Source organism: Pelobates fuscus, chromosome 6, assembly GCF_036172605.1.
Source record: "Pelobates fuscus isolate aPelFus1 chromosome 6, aPelFus1.pri, whole genome shotgun sequence".
In the NCBI taxonomy this organism is placed as follows: domain Eukaryota; kingdom Metazoa; phylum Chordata; class Amphibia; order Anura; family Pelobatidae; genus Pelobates; species Pelobates fuscus.
The window spans coordinates 5,897,727-5,917,737 of NC_086322.1; the positions used below are offsets into that span (position 1 = coordinate 5,897,727).

The window sequence follows — 20,011 nt, forward strand, 5'->3', positions numbered from 1 at the left end:
ATAGAGTGATAGTAGGTGCCCTATATAAGATAGGTGTAGGTAGAGTAGGTGGGGGTGTACCTGCCAAAAGGACCTCAGGCTGCAAATGAGATGTACGTATTAGTAGCGTATAGAAAGCTTGGGCAAATTGATCCATATGGTGCTCATTCTCCTCTAGCTTTCTTTCAAAAGCTACTATGTGCTGACACATATCTGCAGGATCTATGGCACGTCGTAATGTCAGGATTATATTGATCCAGAACGCAAAATAGTATCACACCCTAGAGCTAAGGGTAACGTCTTACCGGGCCGAGAATAGTCAGAAAACTAGCCGAGGTCGAGACACAGCGATAAGTAAAAGCCAAAAGTCAAGGGTACCAGAAATCAGGAAATAACCCTTTTGCAAATCCGATTGGCTGTACTTAGCCATTGATGCCAAAACATGCGTGTGCGTCTTTTGCGTGATGTCACCCGCACGTCGACGTTGTCTTTACCGCGCAGCGGCATGCACCAACATGCCGCACAAGCCAGGCATCAAGGAAGAAGACTGCTGAGTGGCACTCCCCTTTATCTTCGGAAGGTAATTATCTCTGTTTTTGCCACATGGATACGAAGGATATCTGACACTAACATGATGACTAACAAGATGGGAGAGAGACCCAGGCTCTTTATTTCCCTTGAAAGAATATGTGTGCAGCATACTACATGGGAAGCATTTGGCAAACCATTGATGCAATGGTATATGGTCTCCCAAAAACTTTCCATTATCTATAATACAACATCCTCTGCATGTTGGAGATGTGGGAGGGTAGTGGGGACAGTCTTTCACATATTCACTTAAACATAGAAACATAGAAGAATGTGACGGCAGATAAGAACCGTTTGGCCCATCTAGTCTGCCCAAATTTCTAATACTTTATTCTTATTTAAGACTATGTCCTCTTTTTGAGGTAGTTTTTCTTCTTTTAACCCCTTAAGGACACATGACATGTGTGACATGTCATGATTCCCTTTTATTCCAGAAGTTTGGTCCTTAAGGGTTTAAAGGATCACTATAGTGTCAGGAAAACAAAGCGGTTTTCCTGACACTAGAGTGACCTGAGGGTGCCCCCACCCTCAGGGTCCCCCTCCCATGGCACTGAAGGGGTTAAAACCCCTTCGGCAGCTTACCGTAATCTTGCGCGGTTGACCTCTCCTCCCCCGCCAACGTCTGCTCCCCCATCCAACGTCAGCGGAGCTGAATGCGCATGCGCGGCAAGTTTCTCAATGCTTTCCTACAGACACTGTGCGGGATGGAGGCAAAATGTGCCTCCAACATCGCATATGCACCACTAGTGGCTGGAAGACAGCCACTAGAGGCTGAATTAACCCCAAATGTAAACATAGCAGTTTCTCTGAAACTGCTATGTTTGCATCTGAAGGGTTAAAACCTGAGGGAACTGGCACCCAGACCACTTCATTGAACTGAAGTGGTCTGGGTGACTATAGTGTCCCTTTAAATATAGTTTCCTTGGGTGACTGGACGTGTTCTCTGAGTGCTCCTCAAGAGATGCACTTTTTTTGTCCAGTGGCCCATGATTTTTGCAAGATGCGATCATCTGACCAAGACTCTGTGGCCTTCAACAACGATTATACAATAAATACAGTATGGAGAGACATAAATTATTATTACAGGCTATAGGCACCTGGGTGCTAATTCTCTTGCTGGTATTCCCTCAAATACCAATATAAATAGTAACCAACGATTAACCAGCTTGGGGTTGCCTCCGGTGGTCATTGGCGGTTACTTGACTGGTGATTCTCCACTGTCTGTATGAGAGGCTTAGTGAATGTTGCGGAGGGGAGAGGCAGATGATCTCCCGACCCAACGCACGCTGACCCACAGCATCATGACATTTCTGCCCTGCTACCTCCCCCTTTGAACAGACGGAGGTTATCCCGGTCCCCACCCTGAGAGCCCAGTACATCAACGGGAAACTAGCCGGGAAGTTAAGACCTCCACAATACCTAAGATGGTGGACAACACGGCTGTTCCTGTTTTTGATGGAGGGACATTATCTCTTCTGGACTGCCTGGACGCCATATTTGCTGCATTCTGGAGGAGATTGAGGGCTGCACGACGCACACCTGTCCTACAAGACACCCAGACACCTCTCAGATACTCTGGATATTGTGAAGGTGGACCAATGTCGAGCAACACGAATGAGGCGGTGAAGGCCGCAACAACATGTCAGGATGAAGAAAGAAGGCATACTGACACTGAAGGAACATGTGTGAAGCTCCAGCATAGAGATGGGCAGTTGTATGGGAGCAGTCTGCATTTGCTTGTATATTTTCCAGAGTCAACAATTCTGGCCTAGAAGACCTGCATAAACCTGTTAGCATAGGCTAACCGACACACTGGCAACCCTGGCAATGCATCATTCCAATGGCTGATAGAAATCCTGTAGCAGCTTTCATGCTTGTGCACATTATTGATGTATTCACTGTTTTTCTTTATTCTATTTTTAGTTATCAATGAGGTGCAGTTAGCCTGGGTGGTTTACTGGGTGCTCACTAAATATTATGAGTGCTACTTAGGGTGGTATAACCCATTATTTTATAATCAAACATTGCACATGAATAGCCATCTTCTGCCTGTATTTTCAAGCTATGCGCTGGGCTTCATTTATTTCTTGTTATATATCTTTACCTTATTCAGTCCAACTTACCCTATGTGCATATGTTTGCTCTATTCTTTTGTTTTTGCTTTTTACAACAGCAATGCACTAGGTTCAGTAATTTCCACATTCCATGTAACTTCTTGTATTGGTTTTCATAAAGTATGCCGTGACTGAAATGTCTTTTCATGCCTGTATTTTTCACTTTGCACCATAAAAAAAAAAAGAATTAAAAAAAAAAAAAAAAAGAAAGAGAGAGAGAGAAAATATATAGTCTCTTCCTTCCTTTACTGGCCCAAAATCCCCACTTATTGGAAACAGGTGAAGACCCAACTTAGAACCATTAAAACCAAATGAATATTCTTTTTCCTGGAGTGCTACCTGCTCCATCTAATTCCCAAACTGGCTTCAACCCCAGAATGGGCAGTAATTATAAACTTTCTGTTAGTGGCTAAAATCTGTATAGCTGACCACTGGAAGGGCCAAACACTTAATTCATAAAGCATTCATAAGTCGATAACACTTGCCAATTAGAAAGGATGACCCTCAGAATTAAAGGGAAGGATATAATGCATGAGTAACTATAGAATAGTTGGATGTTGGAGAGACGTTAGATATGTAAACCTTGTAAAACAAATGTGAAAAGACAGATGCCATGGCCTCAGCCCCCCTCCCCATTTCTCTTGAACGCTCGCCCCTCTTAGACACACTGACATCTATCATAAGTCTCCCTGACATGCCTCCCTCATGTTTTAGTTTATTTTTCTTTCCTAACCACACTTATGGTTTTCAACTGTTCTGTGATATTATTCAATCAAAATTATAATCCTAATGTAGGTCCACAGACTCCCAATAACAGGGACATTTCTAGGTAACATGTTAGGACTCCTCCCTCATATACGGACTTAAGCCCATCAAAAAATCAGCCAAATACTATGCCCAAAGTCCAACCCTAAACCCTAATGTGTTCTATAAATCACATGGTGTGACACCAAAATTTGATTGGATTCAGAGTATGACATTAGCTTTTTATTTATAAACTCCACCTACTGCATTAACCCCAAGCCCTGCTTTACTTACTAGAATATCTCCGTTTCCCAAACGTTTTCTTATTCAGTTCTTATTAAATATAAGAGGGATATTGAAATGTTATAATTTATTGCTATTCTAAAATTGCCCAGAAATGTGCTATAATTAAACATTATTCCTTCCATCTGAAAGCTACACCACTATTTGAGGAGATTAACATACTCATATGGATCTATCAAAAAGGAGTTTTTTAATGAAAATGGAGAATATGTTACAATGTATAATATTATAAATTGGAAGATATTGAATAATAATAAAATGGTTTATGATCTGGTTGGATATGTCAATCCTCATGCTCTGGATGATCAACAATTTTTCATTAACCCAACTACACTAACATGGAAGAGCAAACGGAATGAGGTCAGAGTTTTATCCTTTTTAAAATGTAATCAGCTAATAGCACTTGTTTCAAGATCAGAGAAACAAAATAGAAACTAAGAAGGAAGACACACAAATTGTAACAACGCATTTTACTGTATAAATCAATAAACAGGAGTAAAAAGTATGTTTATACCCCAATAAGTCTGTATAATCTTAAAGGGAAACTATAGAGATAATTTATTAAATGTATAAGGGCATCAGAAAACATATTACCCCTCCCCCATCCACTATTGAATGTTGATGGCATGTTCACAGTGCCAGCAAATGTGGCTCACTCCGAGCCCCTATGTTCTCACACTCTCATTCTCACAGCTTTAGGTCCACTTCACAGGATTCCTCTATTTTATAATAATGAATGTATATATTTACAGCTACAGGAGTCGGTTTATACAAGATACTTTTTTACAACATTGAATTACAATATTAATTTTCTTTTTTACAATTCCCCTTCTTCGTTCCTGAGATTGCCCACTCTGCTGTAGCTCATACAGACAATTACGAGTAGATATTTGTTTCATAGCTCCCCCCTTAGTGATGTAAAGTTGCCACCTGGAGACTCGGATTGTGGGATAAAGCTTCTATCCCTTATAGCGTGGATCATTTAATTACTGTGTTTCAGCACCGAAAAGAAGTATCAGCCCATTGCTTTTTGTTTAATTTTCTCTTTGCACTCACGACAGTAGCACTTGCGCTCTGTATATAGTTAATAGGGTTATAAATGTAGATACACATTTTAAGTATGAAGGTAATAGTAATGCCTGTTATGCATTTGTTAAGGGGCCTGATTGTTATTAATGCTTGTGGTACATAGGTGCTCCACTTCACCCACAGAGCACTGAGGTAGTAGCACATTAGGTTGTGACCATGCCATATTAGGAAAGCCCCCTTCCCTTACTGGTGAGATGAGGTTAATACCTCACTAGCCACCTTTGGTACACTGTGGTACTGAAGGTACTCCTTATGAGTGCCAAGGTAATTAGACGGTGCACTTATGCCTAATTGGCACTGGGGTTGTACATTTTCCTAATCATTATAGTTTCCTTCATGCGGTAGAACTGGGTGTACATAGGTCTGGACAACAATGAAGCACTGATGTTCTGGTTTTATTGTAAAGAATTCTGACATGTGAAATGTTGTAAGCCTTCATATCAGCAGTACCCTTCCTACAATTTGACGTCCATGCTTTAGCACTTACAGAGGTATTCCTAGGTCCATTGTGGAGCTTTTCAGAGTCTTGTTATCTTTATTCTGCCCTTATATGTATATTTCAGCTAGCAATTTCCTTATGACTCTTTAGAATTGGACGAGGTACACACTACATCTGATATTTCATACCAGGTGATCAAGTACTTTGGCTTTCAGCTTTTACTTTGTATGAGCCCTTTAGCTGTATTGTGTTTATGTAGGAGATCGATTATTGTGTCTCGCTTATTTTATTATTATAGGTATTTATATAGTGCCAGCATATTCCGTAGTGCTTTACAATATTATCAGTGGGGGATATTTAACAACAAATGAGACCATTACAAATACGTACAGGAACAATAGGTTGAAGAGGACCCTGCTCAAACGACCTTACAGTCTATAGGAGGTGGGATATAAAACACAACAGGACAGGAAATAGCAATCAAATAAGGTGGGAATGAAGCAGAGCTGGAGGAGAGAGTAGAGTGCTGCCCTTTAGGAGAGAGCAAGGGACAGGTATGTGAGGTAAAGGTTACTCTGGGAGGCTGTAAGCTTTTTTTAGGCAATTCAGGGGGGAGTCTAATGGTGGTAGGCAGGTTATTCAAAATGAAAGGAGCCACCCACGAGAATTCCTGCAAGCGTGAGTTGACCATACAAAGAGCAGCACTCAGGAGAAGGTCATGGGAAGAGCAGAGAAAACGAGAAGGGGCATACCTATGGATCTGTGAGGAGATATAAGAGGGTCTAGAATTGTTCAATGCTTTATAGGTGTGGGTTAGTGTCAGGATCGGGACAGGGATCCAACACGCAGAGTACAAACAGTAGCCAGATACGTATACCGGACCTTAGAATGGCCGGACTAACGTAAGTAGCACAGTATAGAGTGGTCAAAGACAAGCCGAGGTCGAGGGTAACAGAAGACAGGTAAGCGAGAGACAAGCCGAATCAAGGGTAACAGAGATAAGCAGAGTAAGGTAAACAAGCCGGGTCAAAACCAAAAGGGATAATAGAATACACAAGCACTGAGTGACTAGAACAAGCTAGAACCACGACAGGGCAATGAGCTAATGAAAGAAGCTCTGTTAAATACCCTGTTCAGAGCAGTAACCACGCCTCCGAGGCGTCTTGATTGGTCCTGCAGTAATTGACTGACAGGTCGTTCCGGGGGAGTGTCCTGATGACTACTTCCTGCCTAGATGCTGTAAAAGGCAGTCACTCCCTCGCGGCCGGCCTAGCATGACCGGATAGACCGCGGGGAAGGGAGCCATCAGACCGTCTGGATGGAGGAACAGCTAAGTCTCTACCTCTTTCGGAGGTAGAGACCACAGGTACCCTGACAGTTAGTAATTTGAATTGACTCCTATAGGATACAGGAAGCCAATGTAAGGACTGACAGAAGGAAGAGGTGTGAGAGGAGCGACAGAAGAGGAAAATCAGTCTGGCGGCAGCATTCATTTCATACTGTAGCGGAGCAATATGACTTCTGGGAAGACCATATAGGTTACAATAATCCATGCGAGAGATTACTAAAGCATGGACAAGCTCCTTAGTAGCATCTTGCGTAAGAAAGGGGTGGAAGTGGGCTATGCTTTCAAGGTGAACTCTACAGGATTTGGTAACAGACTGGATGTGAGGCTCAAATGTGGGGCCAGACCCAAATATAATTCCAAGACAGCCAGCTTGCATAGATGGGCTGATGTGGGTACCACCAACTTGAAGGGAGAGCGAGAGAGGATGATCAATATTAGTAGAAGGAAAGAAAAAAAAATTGGTTTTAGAGAGATTTTCAGAAGTCAAAAGGACATCCAATCAGAGATTGAGGAAAAGCAAGCAGTGACCCATTGCAGAATGGCAGGGGAGAGGTACACGGAGGATAGGTATATCTGGGTGTCATCAGCGTACAGGTGGTATTGGACCCCAAATGAGGTAATAAGTTTGCCAAGAGAGACAGTATGAAGAGAATATAAAAGGGGACCAAGGACAGAGTCTTGGGAGACTCCAACAGAGACAGGATGAAGGGAGGAGGTATCATTAGAAAAAGAGACACTGAATGAGAGCTGGGAGAGAGAGAAGGAAAACCACAAGTGGACAGAGTCACACAGACCGACTGATTGAAATTTGAAGAAGGAGAGCATGATCAACGGTGTCAAAGGTAGCAGAGACGTCCAGAAAAATTTGTATGGAGTAGCAGCTTTGGGATTTAGCTGTGATTAGGTTGTTAGTAACTCTGATAAGAACAGTGTCAGTAGACTGGAGAAGGCAGAAGCCAGACTGAAGAGGGTCAAAGGAGAGAGTTGGAGAAAACAAGGTAGACAGGTAAAGACAAGTCTTTCCAGAAGCTTAGAGGAAAAAGGAAGCAGGGATATGGGACGATAGTTAGAAGGGGAGGATAGGTCAAGAGATGTTTTTTGTTTTTTTTTTAAGATGGGTACTACAGTAGCATGTTTAAGGGCAGCAATGCCAGAAGAGAAAGAGCAGTTGAAAATGTGTGTTAAGGAAGGCACACGATTATTTAGACATATGTTGTGGCTCTGAGCACTAATTGATGGGTGGGAATTGAATGCTTAAAATACAACAGAATGGTACACCTAGTCAAGCGATCTGAAGAAGCTGATTGGACAATGAAACATGTCGTCGCAATTATACAACTCCAGGAAGTTACTGAGTGTCAGTCTGTGGCTGACCACCAGATGAGCACGAAAGAAACAGCTGTTTTATGGGGCTGTTTTCTGAGCCGAGCTGTTTTCAAATAAGATTGCTCTGCAGATTTGTGAAAAATTGAGGAAAGAGGAGGCTTTTATATATTTTCTGTTGCAATTCAATAAATTGGTGAATTCTATTCTGCCATTTTATGCCAATTTCTGGAAGAGTGGAACACTTGGAATGCCAGCTGATTATCCGAGGCTGTTTTCAAGCACTGTTGGTTTGAACATCTTTTCTATATTTGTGAGTGAGCTTTTTTATTTATTTATTTAGAAATTATATGAAGTCTCTTGGAGTATCCCTGGGTTATAACATATTTAATTTCTTTAAGTTTTCTGGGTGTCATAAACTATTTAACAAAAGACAGAATATATAATTTAGTACATTGTTGAGCACAATACATTTTACATTTAACATTTAAGTTAAGATCATCTTGCTATATTTTGGATTTTATATGCGTTTCCCTTGACTTATCTAAACAAAATTTATAGAGGGGTGGGTGGATTATCAGTACTTATCAGTAGGATCGGGGAGCAGTGCCTGTTATGGAACTCCCAGCTCCGAGTGACTTGGAGGAGGGGAGGAAAAAGACACAGATATAGTGTAGTATGTTAGGATCTTAAGTGCTGGTAAATAAAGAAAAAGGAATTGCACTTACAATTTTTTGGAGCTTATACTCAGCTCCAGATATGTGCACCTAGACGGTATAATCCACGTCTATGGATATGTAGATGATCCTTGAATGTCATCAAAAGGGGGTCTCCAGAGATAGTAGGGTATGTCTCCTTTCCAATAGCAGTGGGCCGGATTTCAAATAGTTGGTGATATATAAAAAAAGAGCATAGAAACACAAAATAGTGCTCTCTGGATGATACAGAATAAAATGATAAAAGATGGAGGTATACTCACAAGTGAAGAGCAAATGGGATATTGCTCAATATATGCAAGTGTAGGTGGTATGATCTCCACCAAGGATATCACTCCTTGAGTCCTCCAGTGGGGGTGTTGGAGAGAGTAGAAAGGAATTATATATTTAAAAAAAAAATTAAACAAATAAAATAAAATAGAATAAAAGGATAGGCTCAGAGGCTCCAATAGCATAAATGGGCTATCTTTATTGGAGACAAAAAAATCAGTAACATAAAACAGCTTTAAAAACGCATTTCTCCTGCAACACTTTGAGAAAGCCTCTTCGTAGGAGAAACATGTTAGTGTTTTTAAAGCTATCACCATATCACCTTACCATACAGATCTGAGTACACTCTGAAGGCACTGCTTCCTTAAATCCTTTTCCAATACAGTACTCATTTTATGGCCAGAAAGAAGAGACTCTGGTTTGGAGTCATATTTATATTAGACAAGCACCAACAATTCCCACCATTTTATTAGTTTAATACTATTTACTTATCGATTAAAAAATAAAATTGTGTGTGGATTCAATTATGAGTTTGTATGTGAATGTATGTGTGTATAAGAGCCTATGTGTGTATGTAGATCAATATGTCTGTGTGTATAGGTTTGTGAGTCTGTCTGTGTGTTTATGTGTCCAAGTGTGTTGGTGTAGGGGTTTATTTATATGTGTATCAATGCATGTGTCTGTGTATATGTGTACATATAAATCTGTGTATGTTTTTTGTGTGTCTGTGTGTGTGTCTGTGTGGTGTTTATGTGTCTGTGTGTTTGTGTATTAGTCTGAGTGTATGTATATCAATGTGGGTAGTTGTGTATGTGTGTCCACGTGTGTATATCAATGTGTGTTTATGTCTGAGTCTGTATGCATGCATCTGTGTGTGTGTGTATATTTAAGTCAGTGTGTCTGTATGTCTGACTGTGTTTGTGTATGTACCTTAACATATGTGTCTGTGTATGTGTGTGTATATATATATATATATATATATATATATATATATATATATGTGTGTGTGTGTGTGTAAATTTAAATGTATACATTGTGGCAAACTTACTTTCCTGTGTGTGTTTGTCCAGGATCTTTAGGCAACTGCACAGCCCTCTAGGGTAAGGAAGCCAGGCCAAGACAAAGTCCAGTTTCAAAGGCCTCTGGCCTGTTTATTATCTGTTGGTAAGATACAACAGGATACAACAGGATACAACAATCAGCAAACCTTCTTTCTCCTCAAAACACTTCCCTCACTCCACCCTGCTTTAACTGCAGTTATATAGCTGCTCACAGTCCCTACAGGTGAGGCTAATGACCTCGTTAGGCAGTGAGCCAAAACTCCTCAGAAAACCTGGGCTGGGCTCATCCACAGCCACTCTGACAGTGGGTGGAGAATCGGCCCACCCTATTCTTCCGAATACTCCACCCCACGGACCCAAATAACAACAGAGAAAAAAACCTACAGTTAACCTTAACTTTCCCTGGGGCTGCATGTGCTTAACCATATGTCAGGATAGTGGCTGCGCAAAAGTCTGGGTGCCAGATATACACCCTTGACCACCATCCCCAACACTCTGTCACAACGTGTACACACATGTAAGAATATGTGAATATGTATGTGTATATGAATGTCCATATGTCCATGTCATTTCCTAAAAAGAGAAGGTTGGGGTAAATTTATTTTTACCGTTCGGGGAGGGGGTGTGTGCAAAATACTTTTCCACCCAAGGTGCCCTGTAACTTAGGTACGCCTCTATTAGATATATTCTGTTACATGACCAGGTCCCTATGTTTCTCTTTAGATGCCAAGATCTCAATGTTCAGAGAATTGTTTACCTGGAAGCAGGAAAATCCCCAAACCTGGAATCCATTCTTGCTGCTATGACTGTGTCAAATGTTCAGAGGGAGAAATCTCCAATATTACCGGTATAGTACATGTTATTGGGTTACATTCGGAATAGATGTGATTAACCAATATTAGAGACAATGACATTGAACACGATTTAGATAATTTTTTTCAAGTCACATGTCTAACTATTACTAATACTCTCCAGCAAACACAAATATACAGATATAATATAGTTACATAAAACATGGAATTTAAAGGGCCCCAAAACAGTGTTAATGCATTTGCTAGGTTTTGGCTTTATTAATATGATATATTTTTGCATGCTCAAACCTTTTCACACAAAATAATGTTTTGCAGAACACTGCACCAGATGTGTGCATCTTATGCCAAAAAGACTGGCTTATTAAATGTATTCATGCTTAATGAGAGAGTCTTCTTTACAGCTAGACTTGGACATGGTGAGAAATTTCACTTCAGCAAAATAAATTCAGCAAAAAAAAGAAAGATAATTTGGTTGACCAAATTTCATTGAATATCCAAATATTGTCCATGCAAACGATTCAGGGAAAGGAATTCGGACAAACCAAAAGCATGTGAAAAATTAGCCTTCCACCATACGACAAAATATATACATAACATACATAATATTTATATGGATAGAAATTTTGCAGCACGGTAATTGTTTAATTTGTACTTCATTTTAATTTAATTAATTATTGCTAAAATTAGGTTGTCCACTTTCTGTTTCAGTTGTTTTATAATTCAGTCATTTGGAAACTCAGAGCTATAGAATTTAGATAACCGCCAATCGCTTAAAATTTGGGTGAATTCTAACTTTGCTGAAACCAAAAGCACAGGTTAACAGCAAGCTCCAAAAATACTCCTTTATGAAGGTTTATACTGCTGGTTTATGTTTTCATTTCCAATTTACATCCACAACATTTAAGAATAAAATACATTTGGTATCGCACTACTCACAAAATCTTTATACTCTGCAATGCTTGGCAGGCCATCATTTCACCTCCATCCATCCTTGAGCCACACACTATATGACCGTACATCATTTGGGCAACTTTTCTGACCCTATATGTGGCCGTTCAATGTTACACAGTCACAGCTGAAAAGAGACTTACGTCCATCAAGTTTATCATTTTGATGTTGCAAATTCTCCTTGTGTGTTGTTAACCGTAATCCACTACCCTTTAGGGTCTAAGTTGCTTGTGCATTCTTTACCCCAAAGTGCATAACTTTGCATTTTTCTATACATAATTTCATCTGTCATCTGAGTGCCCAGTCCCTCAATGTATGTCAGGATTACTAGCTGATCCAGCACGCAGAAATAGTATCACACCTATTTCTAAGGATAACGTCTCACTGGACCTTAGAATGGCCTGACTTAACATACCCAAGAATAATCAAAATACTTGACGAGGTCAGGGATACAGAAATCAGGGAAGTCAAAATGAAGCCAAAGTCAAAAAATAGAATAATACGATCAGGAACACACTCTCGGATAACCAGCAAAGGGAAACAACAACAGGGCACTGACAGAAATGTAATTTGGGTTTAAATACCCCTCCTTTGGCTGTAATTGACTGCCTCTGACCTCTGATCTCAAAATGTGCGCGCACGTCTATGACGTGACGTTGCACGCACGTTGGCACATGTTTGGTGTGGGTGAAGGAAAGTTTATTACAAAAATCCAAACCGCAGCGGTCGGCGCTCCTAAGAGAATCGCACCCGCTGGGGAGTGGACCGGAGGGAGGTCGAGCAGTGAACAGCCGTGAGCATGGTAAGTAAAATTTGTTTCTGTCAGTGTGATTGCTTACTTTATGTGCAGACAGAATCAACGGGAGCCGTGACAGTATCTAAATGTGTCATTTTAAAATGACTAGCACCATTCTGTAAACAGGGCATCACACCATCTGAACTGCAGGGTTGTAGCCTTCTAGTGCACACTATCTTCCCTGCCATTCATGGTTTCCAACTGTGCGTTTTGGGTTTTCCTAGCTTTGACTTTTGGATTTTGAACTGACTAGCTCAGAGCATTACTCATATTCTGCTATTCTGTTATCCTTGTCTACTTTCTGTTCTACGCTTCCCCCACGTACAAGTGTGATTTACATAAGCCTGGCCTACTCTAAAAAAACAGAAATACACTATATTCTATCCTTTGCTCATAATGACCCAGTGTCTGCGTGTTAGCTACACTTAATTCTGACAAATATGTACTTTATGGTTGATACTCGTAAAGTTTGATGGTCAGTGCACAGTGACTCAACTTTCCAAAAATGTTGCAAAACTCTGAAGAATCTTCACATGTAGACTCTTGGGGAAGTGACCAGCTTTTTAATAATATTGGTTGTATGGAGTGAATGCTCCTGTGTTTGAATTACTGTAGAGACTGTAGACATCCCTCAGATTTGCTCTAAACATGGGGCAATGTCCCTAGTAAACCGAGAAGGCTTCATCTAAGTTGTTTAAGTTTACAGACACTCGTAGATAGATGAGGAATGATCAATAAAAAGCTCCTTTAAGATGGCAGATACCACGAGGCATTGTCTCTGACTTTAGATGTCCCTTCTAAATCTGACTTTATACATTTTCGGAAAAGAGTATCGAGTTCCATGCAATGCTTCAAAGTTTCTGCTCTCCTTTGCAAGCTGATTTCAGACTGTGCATGGAAGAAGTGCATAAAAATATTAAAGCGTTAGGAAACTGCAAGGATTACCTTGAGAGCAAAACAGACGAGCTGTGCATAACTCATAATGATTTGGTGCATATAATACAAAAACTGAAAGAACAACGCACTTTTTGAGGTAAACTTGCTGAAAGAAAGGTCCAGAAGAAAGAGTGTATCTAGTAAATACTATTATTTAGGTTGCTGTATCTCTCGTGCAGAGAGAACTTGCTGGCATTTCGGATCTGGACTGCCCGTATGGGTGGGATCAGTTTGATATGCTTCAGAGATGTTCTCTCTGTAATGGCACAAGATGAGCTAAAACCAGCTTGAGTTCTGAGCGGGAACCCACCGAAGGGCAGGCTATTTCAGCTGCTGTCCGTTCTCAGTGCACTCTTGCGACTTGTTTTTTGCTCTCCACAAGGGTAATCCAGACGTGGACCCCTTGCTCACGGTGCCTAGAGCGATATCAGCTATGCCTCACTGATGATGCCTAATGTCACGTCTAAACATTTGTTATGAAGGAACACAACTGCAGATTTCTTATAGTTTGAATATTTATTATCAAAAGTAAAAGGTATTGACTTTAAGTCCAATTACAGGTACTGTAGCTTTAATTAATAAACGATAACTGAAGTCCACAATTACAGGCACTGTAGCTTTAAGTAGTAAACGATAACTGAAGTCCACAATTACAGGCACTGTAGCTTTAAGTAGTAAACGATAACTGAAGTCCACAATTACAGGCACTGTAGCTTTAAGTAGTAAACGGTAGTAATTAGCAAACACTGAATCAGAAAGAGTCTCTTTAGTAGTATTAATGATTTAGGTGATAAGAAGTTACAATAGCTGTTCCATAGACTTTAACTGAAGCGATATAGATGCAGCTAACTGAGACAAAGTATGAGTTGAAGTTAGCTGTAACGGTTTTGTTTTATCGAAGGACTTTGAAGACAGGAAATAACAGCTTTGAAATGTAACGCTTATCACAGAGGTTTTACTTAGCTTCCGGCACATAGAACACTGGTTTCCGAGATCTCCTCAGAGGCGGTTATCCTGAAAGGAGAGAGTTCAGCTTTAGTCGTGGAAGAGGAGAGGTGAAGGGAACTAGAAGTCTTCTAGTCCGGTCCGGTAACAGAGGGCTTTCACAACGATGTTGTAGCCGGTTCGTGAGTACGGAACATAGTTCAATAATCCAGCGTCGATCAGCTGGTGCGGTCGGATTAAATAGGGAGACCGTGTCATAAAGGGGTGTGGCTAAGCTCCGTGGAACCAGGAAGTAAGAGGATACCATAGTTAAGGCATGACACCTAACAAGGTTGAAACGATCGTCTGGGGTTGCTGTATCTCTCGTGCAGAGAGAACTTGCTGGCATTTCGGATCTGGACTGCCCGTATGGGTGGGATCAGTCTGATATGCTTCAGAGATGTTCTCTCTGTAATGGCACAAGATGAGCTAAAACCAACTTGAATTCTGAGCGGGGACCCACCGAAGGGCAGGCTATTTCAGCTGCTGTCCGTCCTCAATGCACTCTTGCGACTTGTTTTTTGCTCTCCATTATTATTATTATTAGCATTTATATCGTGCTGATATTGTTCATGATGCTTTACATTTTTTACCTTGGCTGTATAAAACAGCAAGTCTTGACATACAATTAATGTTGATAGAGACAAGAGGCTAAGACAAGTTCACAATCCAAGAGGATTCATCATATTCATTCTATAAACATGCAGCACTTACATTCTGTATACATGCAGCATATACATCCTATATACCCGCAGCACATGCATTCAATATGTGTGGTTACCACGTTTAAGCATAACACAATAGGGCACTGTCTACTAAACAAGCTCCCTTCCTAATTTGGTACAATGAATGAAGGGTATCATATTTATGCATTACGAATGTATGTGCAGGGGCGGACTGACAGGTCGGGCAGATCGGTCATGGACCGAGGGCCCGAGGCAGTCAGGGGCCCGGGAGCCCATCCATGCTCTGGCTGGGGAGATCAAAGATCTCCCCAGCCAGAACATGATTTTTTCGTTAATCCAGTGATATGCTGCAGGACCCCTGCAGCATATCACTTTGTAGTTAACCCCCTTCCTCCCTCACCCGTTTTCCCTCTCTTAGGGAGACCTGGCAGTGAGTATTCAGTTCTTGCTGCCAGGTCTCCAGCCGTGCGGTGCTGTGTGAGGAGGAAGAGGAGGGGCTAGAAAGTGACATCACTTCCTGCCCTGCCTGAAGAGGAGCTGCAGCAGCCTGGCAGACAGCTCAGGTAAGTTTTTAATAGATTATTTTCTGCAAATCTTCATTCAGCTCATCACCACCTGCAGTCTCCCTGCACCCACCCCAGCCCCCAGTGCCCCCCACCCCAGCCCCCCCACCTACCTCTGCTCCCACTTCAGCCCCCCTGTACCCACCTTAGCCCCCCTAGTACCCACCTCAGACCCCCTGCTCCTACCTTAACCCCCCTGAACCCCCCAGTACCCACCTTAGCCCCCAGTACCCACCATAGCCCCCCAGCTCCTACCTCAGCCCCCCCTGAACCCACCTCAGCCCCCAGTACCCACCTCAGCCCCCCTGCTCCTACCTGAACCCCCCAGTACCCACCTCAGCCCCCCTGCTCCTACCTGAACCCCCCAGTACCCACCTCAGCCCCCAGTACCCACCATAGCCCCCCAGCTCCTACCTCAGCCCCCCAGTACCCACCTCAGCCCCAGTACCCACGTCATCCCCCCTGTACCCACCATGCCCCCCAGTACCCACCTCAGCCCCCCCTGCTCCTACCTGAACCCCCCAGTACCCACCTCAGCCCCCCTGCTCCTACCTGAACCACCCAGTACCCACCTCAGCCCCAGTACCCACCTCATCCCCCCTGTACCCACCATGGCCCCCCCAGTACCCACCTCAGCCCCCCAGCTCCTACCTCAGCCCCCAGCTCCTACCTCAGCTCCCCAGTACCCACCTCAGCTCCCCAGTACTCACCTCAGCTATCCTGTACCCACCTCAGCACCCCTGTACCCACCTCAGGCCCCAGTACCCACCTCAGGCCCCCTGTACCCACCTCAGCCCCCCGTACCCACCTCAGCCCCCAGTACCCACCTCAGCCCCCAGTACCCACCTCTGCCCCCACCTCAGCCCCCCTGTACCCACCTTAGCCCCCCAGTACCCACCTCAGACCCCCAGTACCCACCTCAGCCCCAGTACCCACCATAGCCCCCCAGCTCCTACCTCAGCCCCCAGTACCCACCTCAGCCCCCAGTACCCACCTCAGCCCCCAGTACCCACCTCAGCCCCCTGCTCCTACCTGAACCCCCCAGTACCCACCTCAGCCCCCAGTACCCACCATAGCCCCCCAGCTCCTACCTCAGTCCCCCTGAACCCACCTCAGCCCCTGAACCCACCTCAGCCCCTGAACCCACCTCAGCCCCAGTACCCACCTCAGCCCCAGTACCCACCTCAGCCCCCCAGTACCCACCTCAGCCCCCCAGTACCCACCTCAGCCCCCCAGTACCCACCTCAGCCCCCAGTACCCACCTCAGCCCCCCTGCTCCTACCTGAACCCCCCAGTACCCACCTCAGCCCCCAGTACCCACCATAGCCCCCCAGCTCCTACCTCAGTCCCCCTGAACCCACCTCAGCCCCTGAACCCACCTCAGCCCCTGAACCCACCTCAGCCCCAGTACCCACCTCAGCCCCCCAGTACCCACCTCAGCCCCCAGTACCCACCTCAGCCCCCAGTACCCACCTCAGCCCCCCTACTCCTACCTGAACCCCCAGTACCCACCTCAGCCCCCAGTACCCACCATAGCCCCCCAGCTCCTACCTCAGTCCCCCTGAACCCACCTCAGCCCCTGAACCCACCTCAGCCCCCCAGCTCCTACCTCAGCCCCCCAGCTCCTACCTCAGCTCCCCAGTACCCACCTCAGCTCCCCAGTACCCACCTCAGCTCCCCTGTACCCACCTCAGCTCCCCTGTACCCACCTCAGGCCCCAGTACCCACCTCAGGCCCCCTGTACCCACCTCAGCCCCCACCTCAGCCCCCCTGTACCCACCTTAGCCCCCCAGTACCCACCTCAGACCCCCAGTACCCACCTCAGCCCATTGTATGGTTGTACATGTGGGGTTGCTGCTTGTGATGGCCTCAGCAAAAGTGGTCAAGAAGTGTGTTATTAAATTTGCTTTATTTCTTTATTTTCAAGGGACACTATAGTCACCCAGACCACTTCCGCGAGTCTGGGGGCCAGGTCCCTCAGGTTTTAACCCTTCAGATGCAAACATTGCAGTTTCAGAAAAACTGATATGTTTACATTTGGGGATAATCCAGCCCCTAGTGACTGTCTTCCGGACAGCCACTAGAGGCGCATCTGCGACGCTGAGACGCATTCCGCCTCCATCACGCAGAGCGTCAATAGGAAAGCATTCAGAAATGCTTTCCTATGGATACTTTTAATGCGCGCGCGGCACTGCCGCGCATGTGCATTTGGCTCCGCTGACGTCAGACGGGGAGGAGAGGTCACCAGCGCCGAGGGAGCCCAGCACTGGATTAAGGAAAGTGGCTGAAGGCGCTTTTAAACCCTTCAGCGCCACGGGAGAGGTACCCTGAGGGTGGGGGCACCGTCAGGGCACTATAGTGTCAGGAAAACCGATTTGTTTTCCTGACACTATAGTGATCCTTTATTTGCTGGGAAGGCACGCCAGCAAGGGTTACTCCATCTAAGAACAGTGTTCATTAATTTATTAAAAGTAAATCTGGCCATTTTTGTGGGCTCTGTTAGTGTGGGAGTCAGGGCTGTGTGGCTCTCACACAGCCATTCTGTGTGCTGGCCAGCCTACACATAATATATGTGTAAAAGCAGCAGAAAGAAGGGGGGAAGAGTAGCAGGGGACTAGAAAACCTTGTACCAGGACCAAGAGGGGGGGGCCCTTGATCACCCACTGCCCGAGGGCCCTGTGAGTGGTCAGTCCACCCCTGTGTATGTGCATGAATGGATGGAAATGTGTACATCTTCCTAGACTTATAACTAACAGGTTAATTCACTAAACACTGGATTGTGTTTGGATCGATAAAATTCAATGTCCAAATTCTAACTGGAATGGCAATTCTATTACACCACTAAAGCCAAATCCAGTCATGTCTGGTTTTAAATCAGTACTTTATGAATCCGAACCACCTGCACAAAGTATATGACATGAGAAAAGTGTTTATTATAACATGTTTTGATCATTGGAGACTGTTAGATTATGGTATTGGATGACTATTAAGTCGGACGGACTCTAGTCAATGTTCCAGGAAATAATAATGGAAGATGGCTAAGGAGTGTATGTTGGAGAAACATTTTAAAGTGTTACTTTCCGGTGTGAGGAGGTTGTCCAATCATTTAATGTGGAGTAAAATGATTGCTTATTATTTATTAATTGTAAAAATTGTGGATTAGAATGATTGCAGGTTTGGGAAATGTTTTTTTTTTTTTGCCTATTGCTTAGAGAATTATGAGTTGTTTCTTATGTTTGGGTGTTCGTGTGAAACTTAAATATGACATAGTCAAAAGATATTTTTTGTCTTTGCTATGTAAATTTCTCCAGACCAGATTGCTTTTGGGTTGAGCACCCCACCCAATCCCCCTTGCTTCAGATCCTTCTTTGGAGAGGACTATAGGAAAGTATACATTTAAAGGGTTTTTTTCATAGTAATGTCATTTTAATTATATTTTTTATTTAGTATTCAGCATATATATGGTATGCAGTTTGAGTATATGCATCAAAGCACTATCACTTTAACAGTTTATTTTTGGCACTCCATTTTTTTAGTTGAGTTTTTGTTTTTTTCAACTTGAATTTTATTGAGGTTTTATATATATGGGGTACAAAAAGGAAAAAGGGGTGGGGGGAAAAGGGGAAGCCCACAAACATCAGTATTCACATATTCACAAATTCACAGAGTCACATATTTACATATATACACATATACACATTCATATTTACAGGGTATACATATCACACGCTATAGCGTTGTTCATTCGGTGAGAATATCAGTTACAGTGAGAATATCAGTTACAGGTTATTAACAGGTTGTCAATAGCTGTCATTAAGTTTTGATCGTCATTGTTCGTTACTTATCATACTTTTCCGAGTACCAATATTTTATCAGGTAGCAATTAGGTAGCAATAGACAGTGAGTATTAGTATACATTTACCATTGATGGGGAGTGAACATCACCCTGTTAGGTGGATGAGCTACCTTCTAGTGGATCACTGTACCTGTGTGTTGCGTAGATATTGTCCCGTGTTGTGTTATACTCCTTAGTAGCAATGCTCACCTAGTGTATTGTCGGTGATCTGCGTGTGGCATTTTTACTCACTTTAATGGTTAATTATCGACACTTATGTGCCTAATGATACAGTAATATACCTAGCAGTGTCCAACCAAATTAGACGAAACGCTATGAGGACCCCAACTTCTAATGTGCGTCTTTCGCTTAAGTTATAAGAGACCTTTCACGTCCTAGGAACATTTCCATGTAAACGCTTTTGTTTAACCTCTGATTGTACGTTTTTAACAGCGGGCGGCTGCTACCTTGTATCTA

The 20,011-nt window shown here is 43.3% G+C and overlaps 1 protein-coding gene across 1 annotated transcript in view; it reads left to right on the top strand.

The window, feature by feature from the left end:
* LOC134615255 (vomeronasal type-2 receptor 26-like) overlaps nt 1-20,011 on the top strand; it is a 117,186-nt gene that overhangs the window by 69,570 nt on the left and 27,605 nt on the right. The window contains exons 6-7 of the mRNA XM_063459742.1: nt 3,861-4,088; nt 10,698-10,821. Of these exons, the coding sequence (XP_063315812.1) occupies nt 3,861-4,088; nt 10,698-10,821 (352 nt within the window). The remainder of the gene's footprint in view (nt 1-3,860; nt 4,089-10,697; nt 10,822-20,011) is intronic.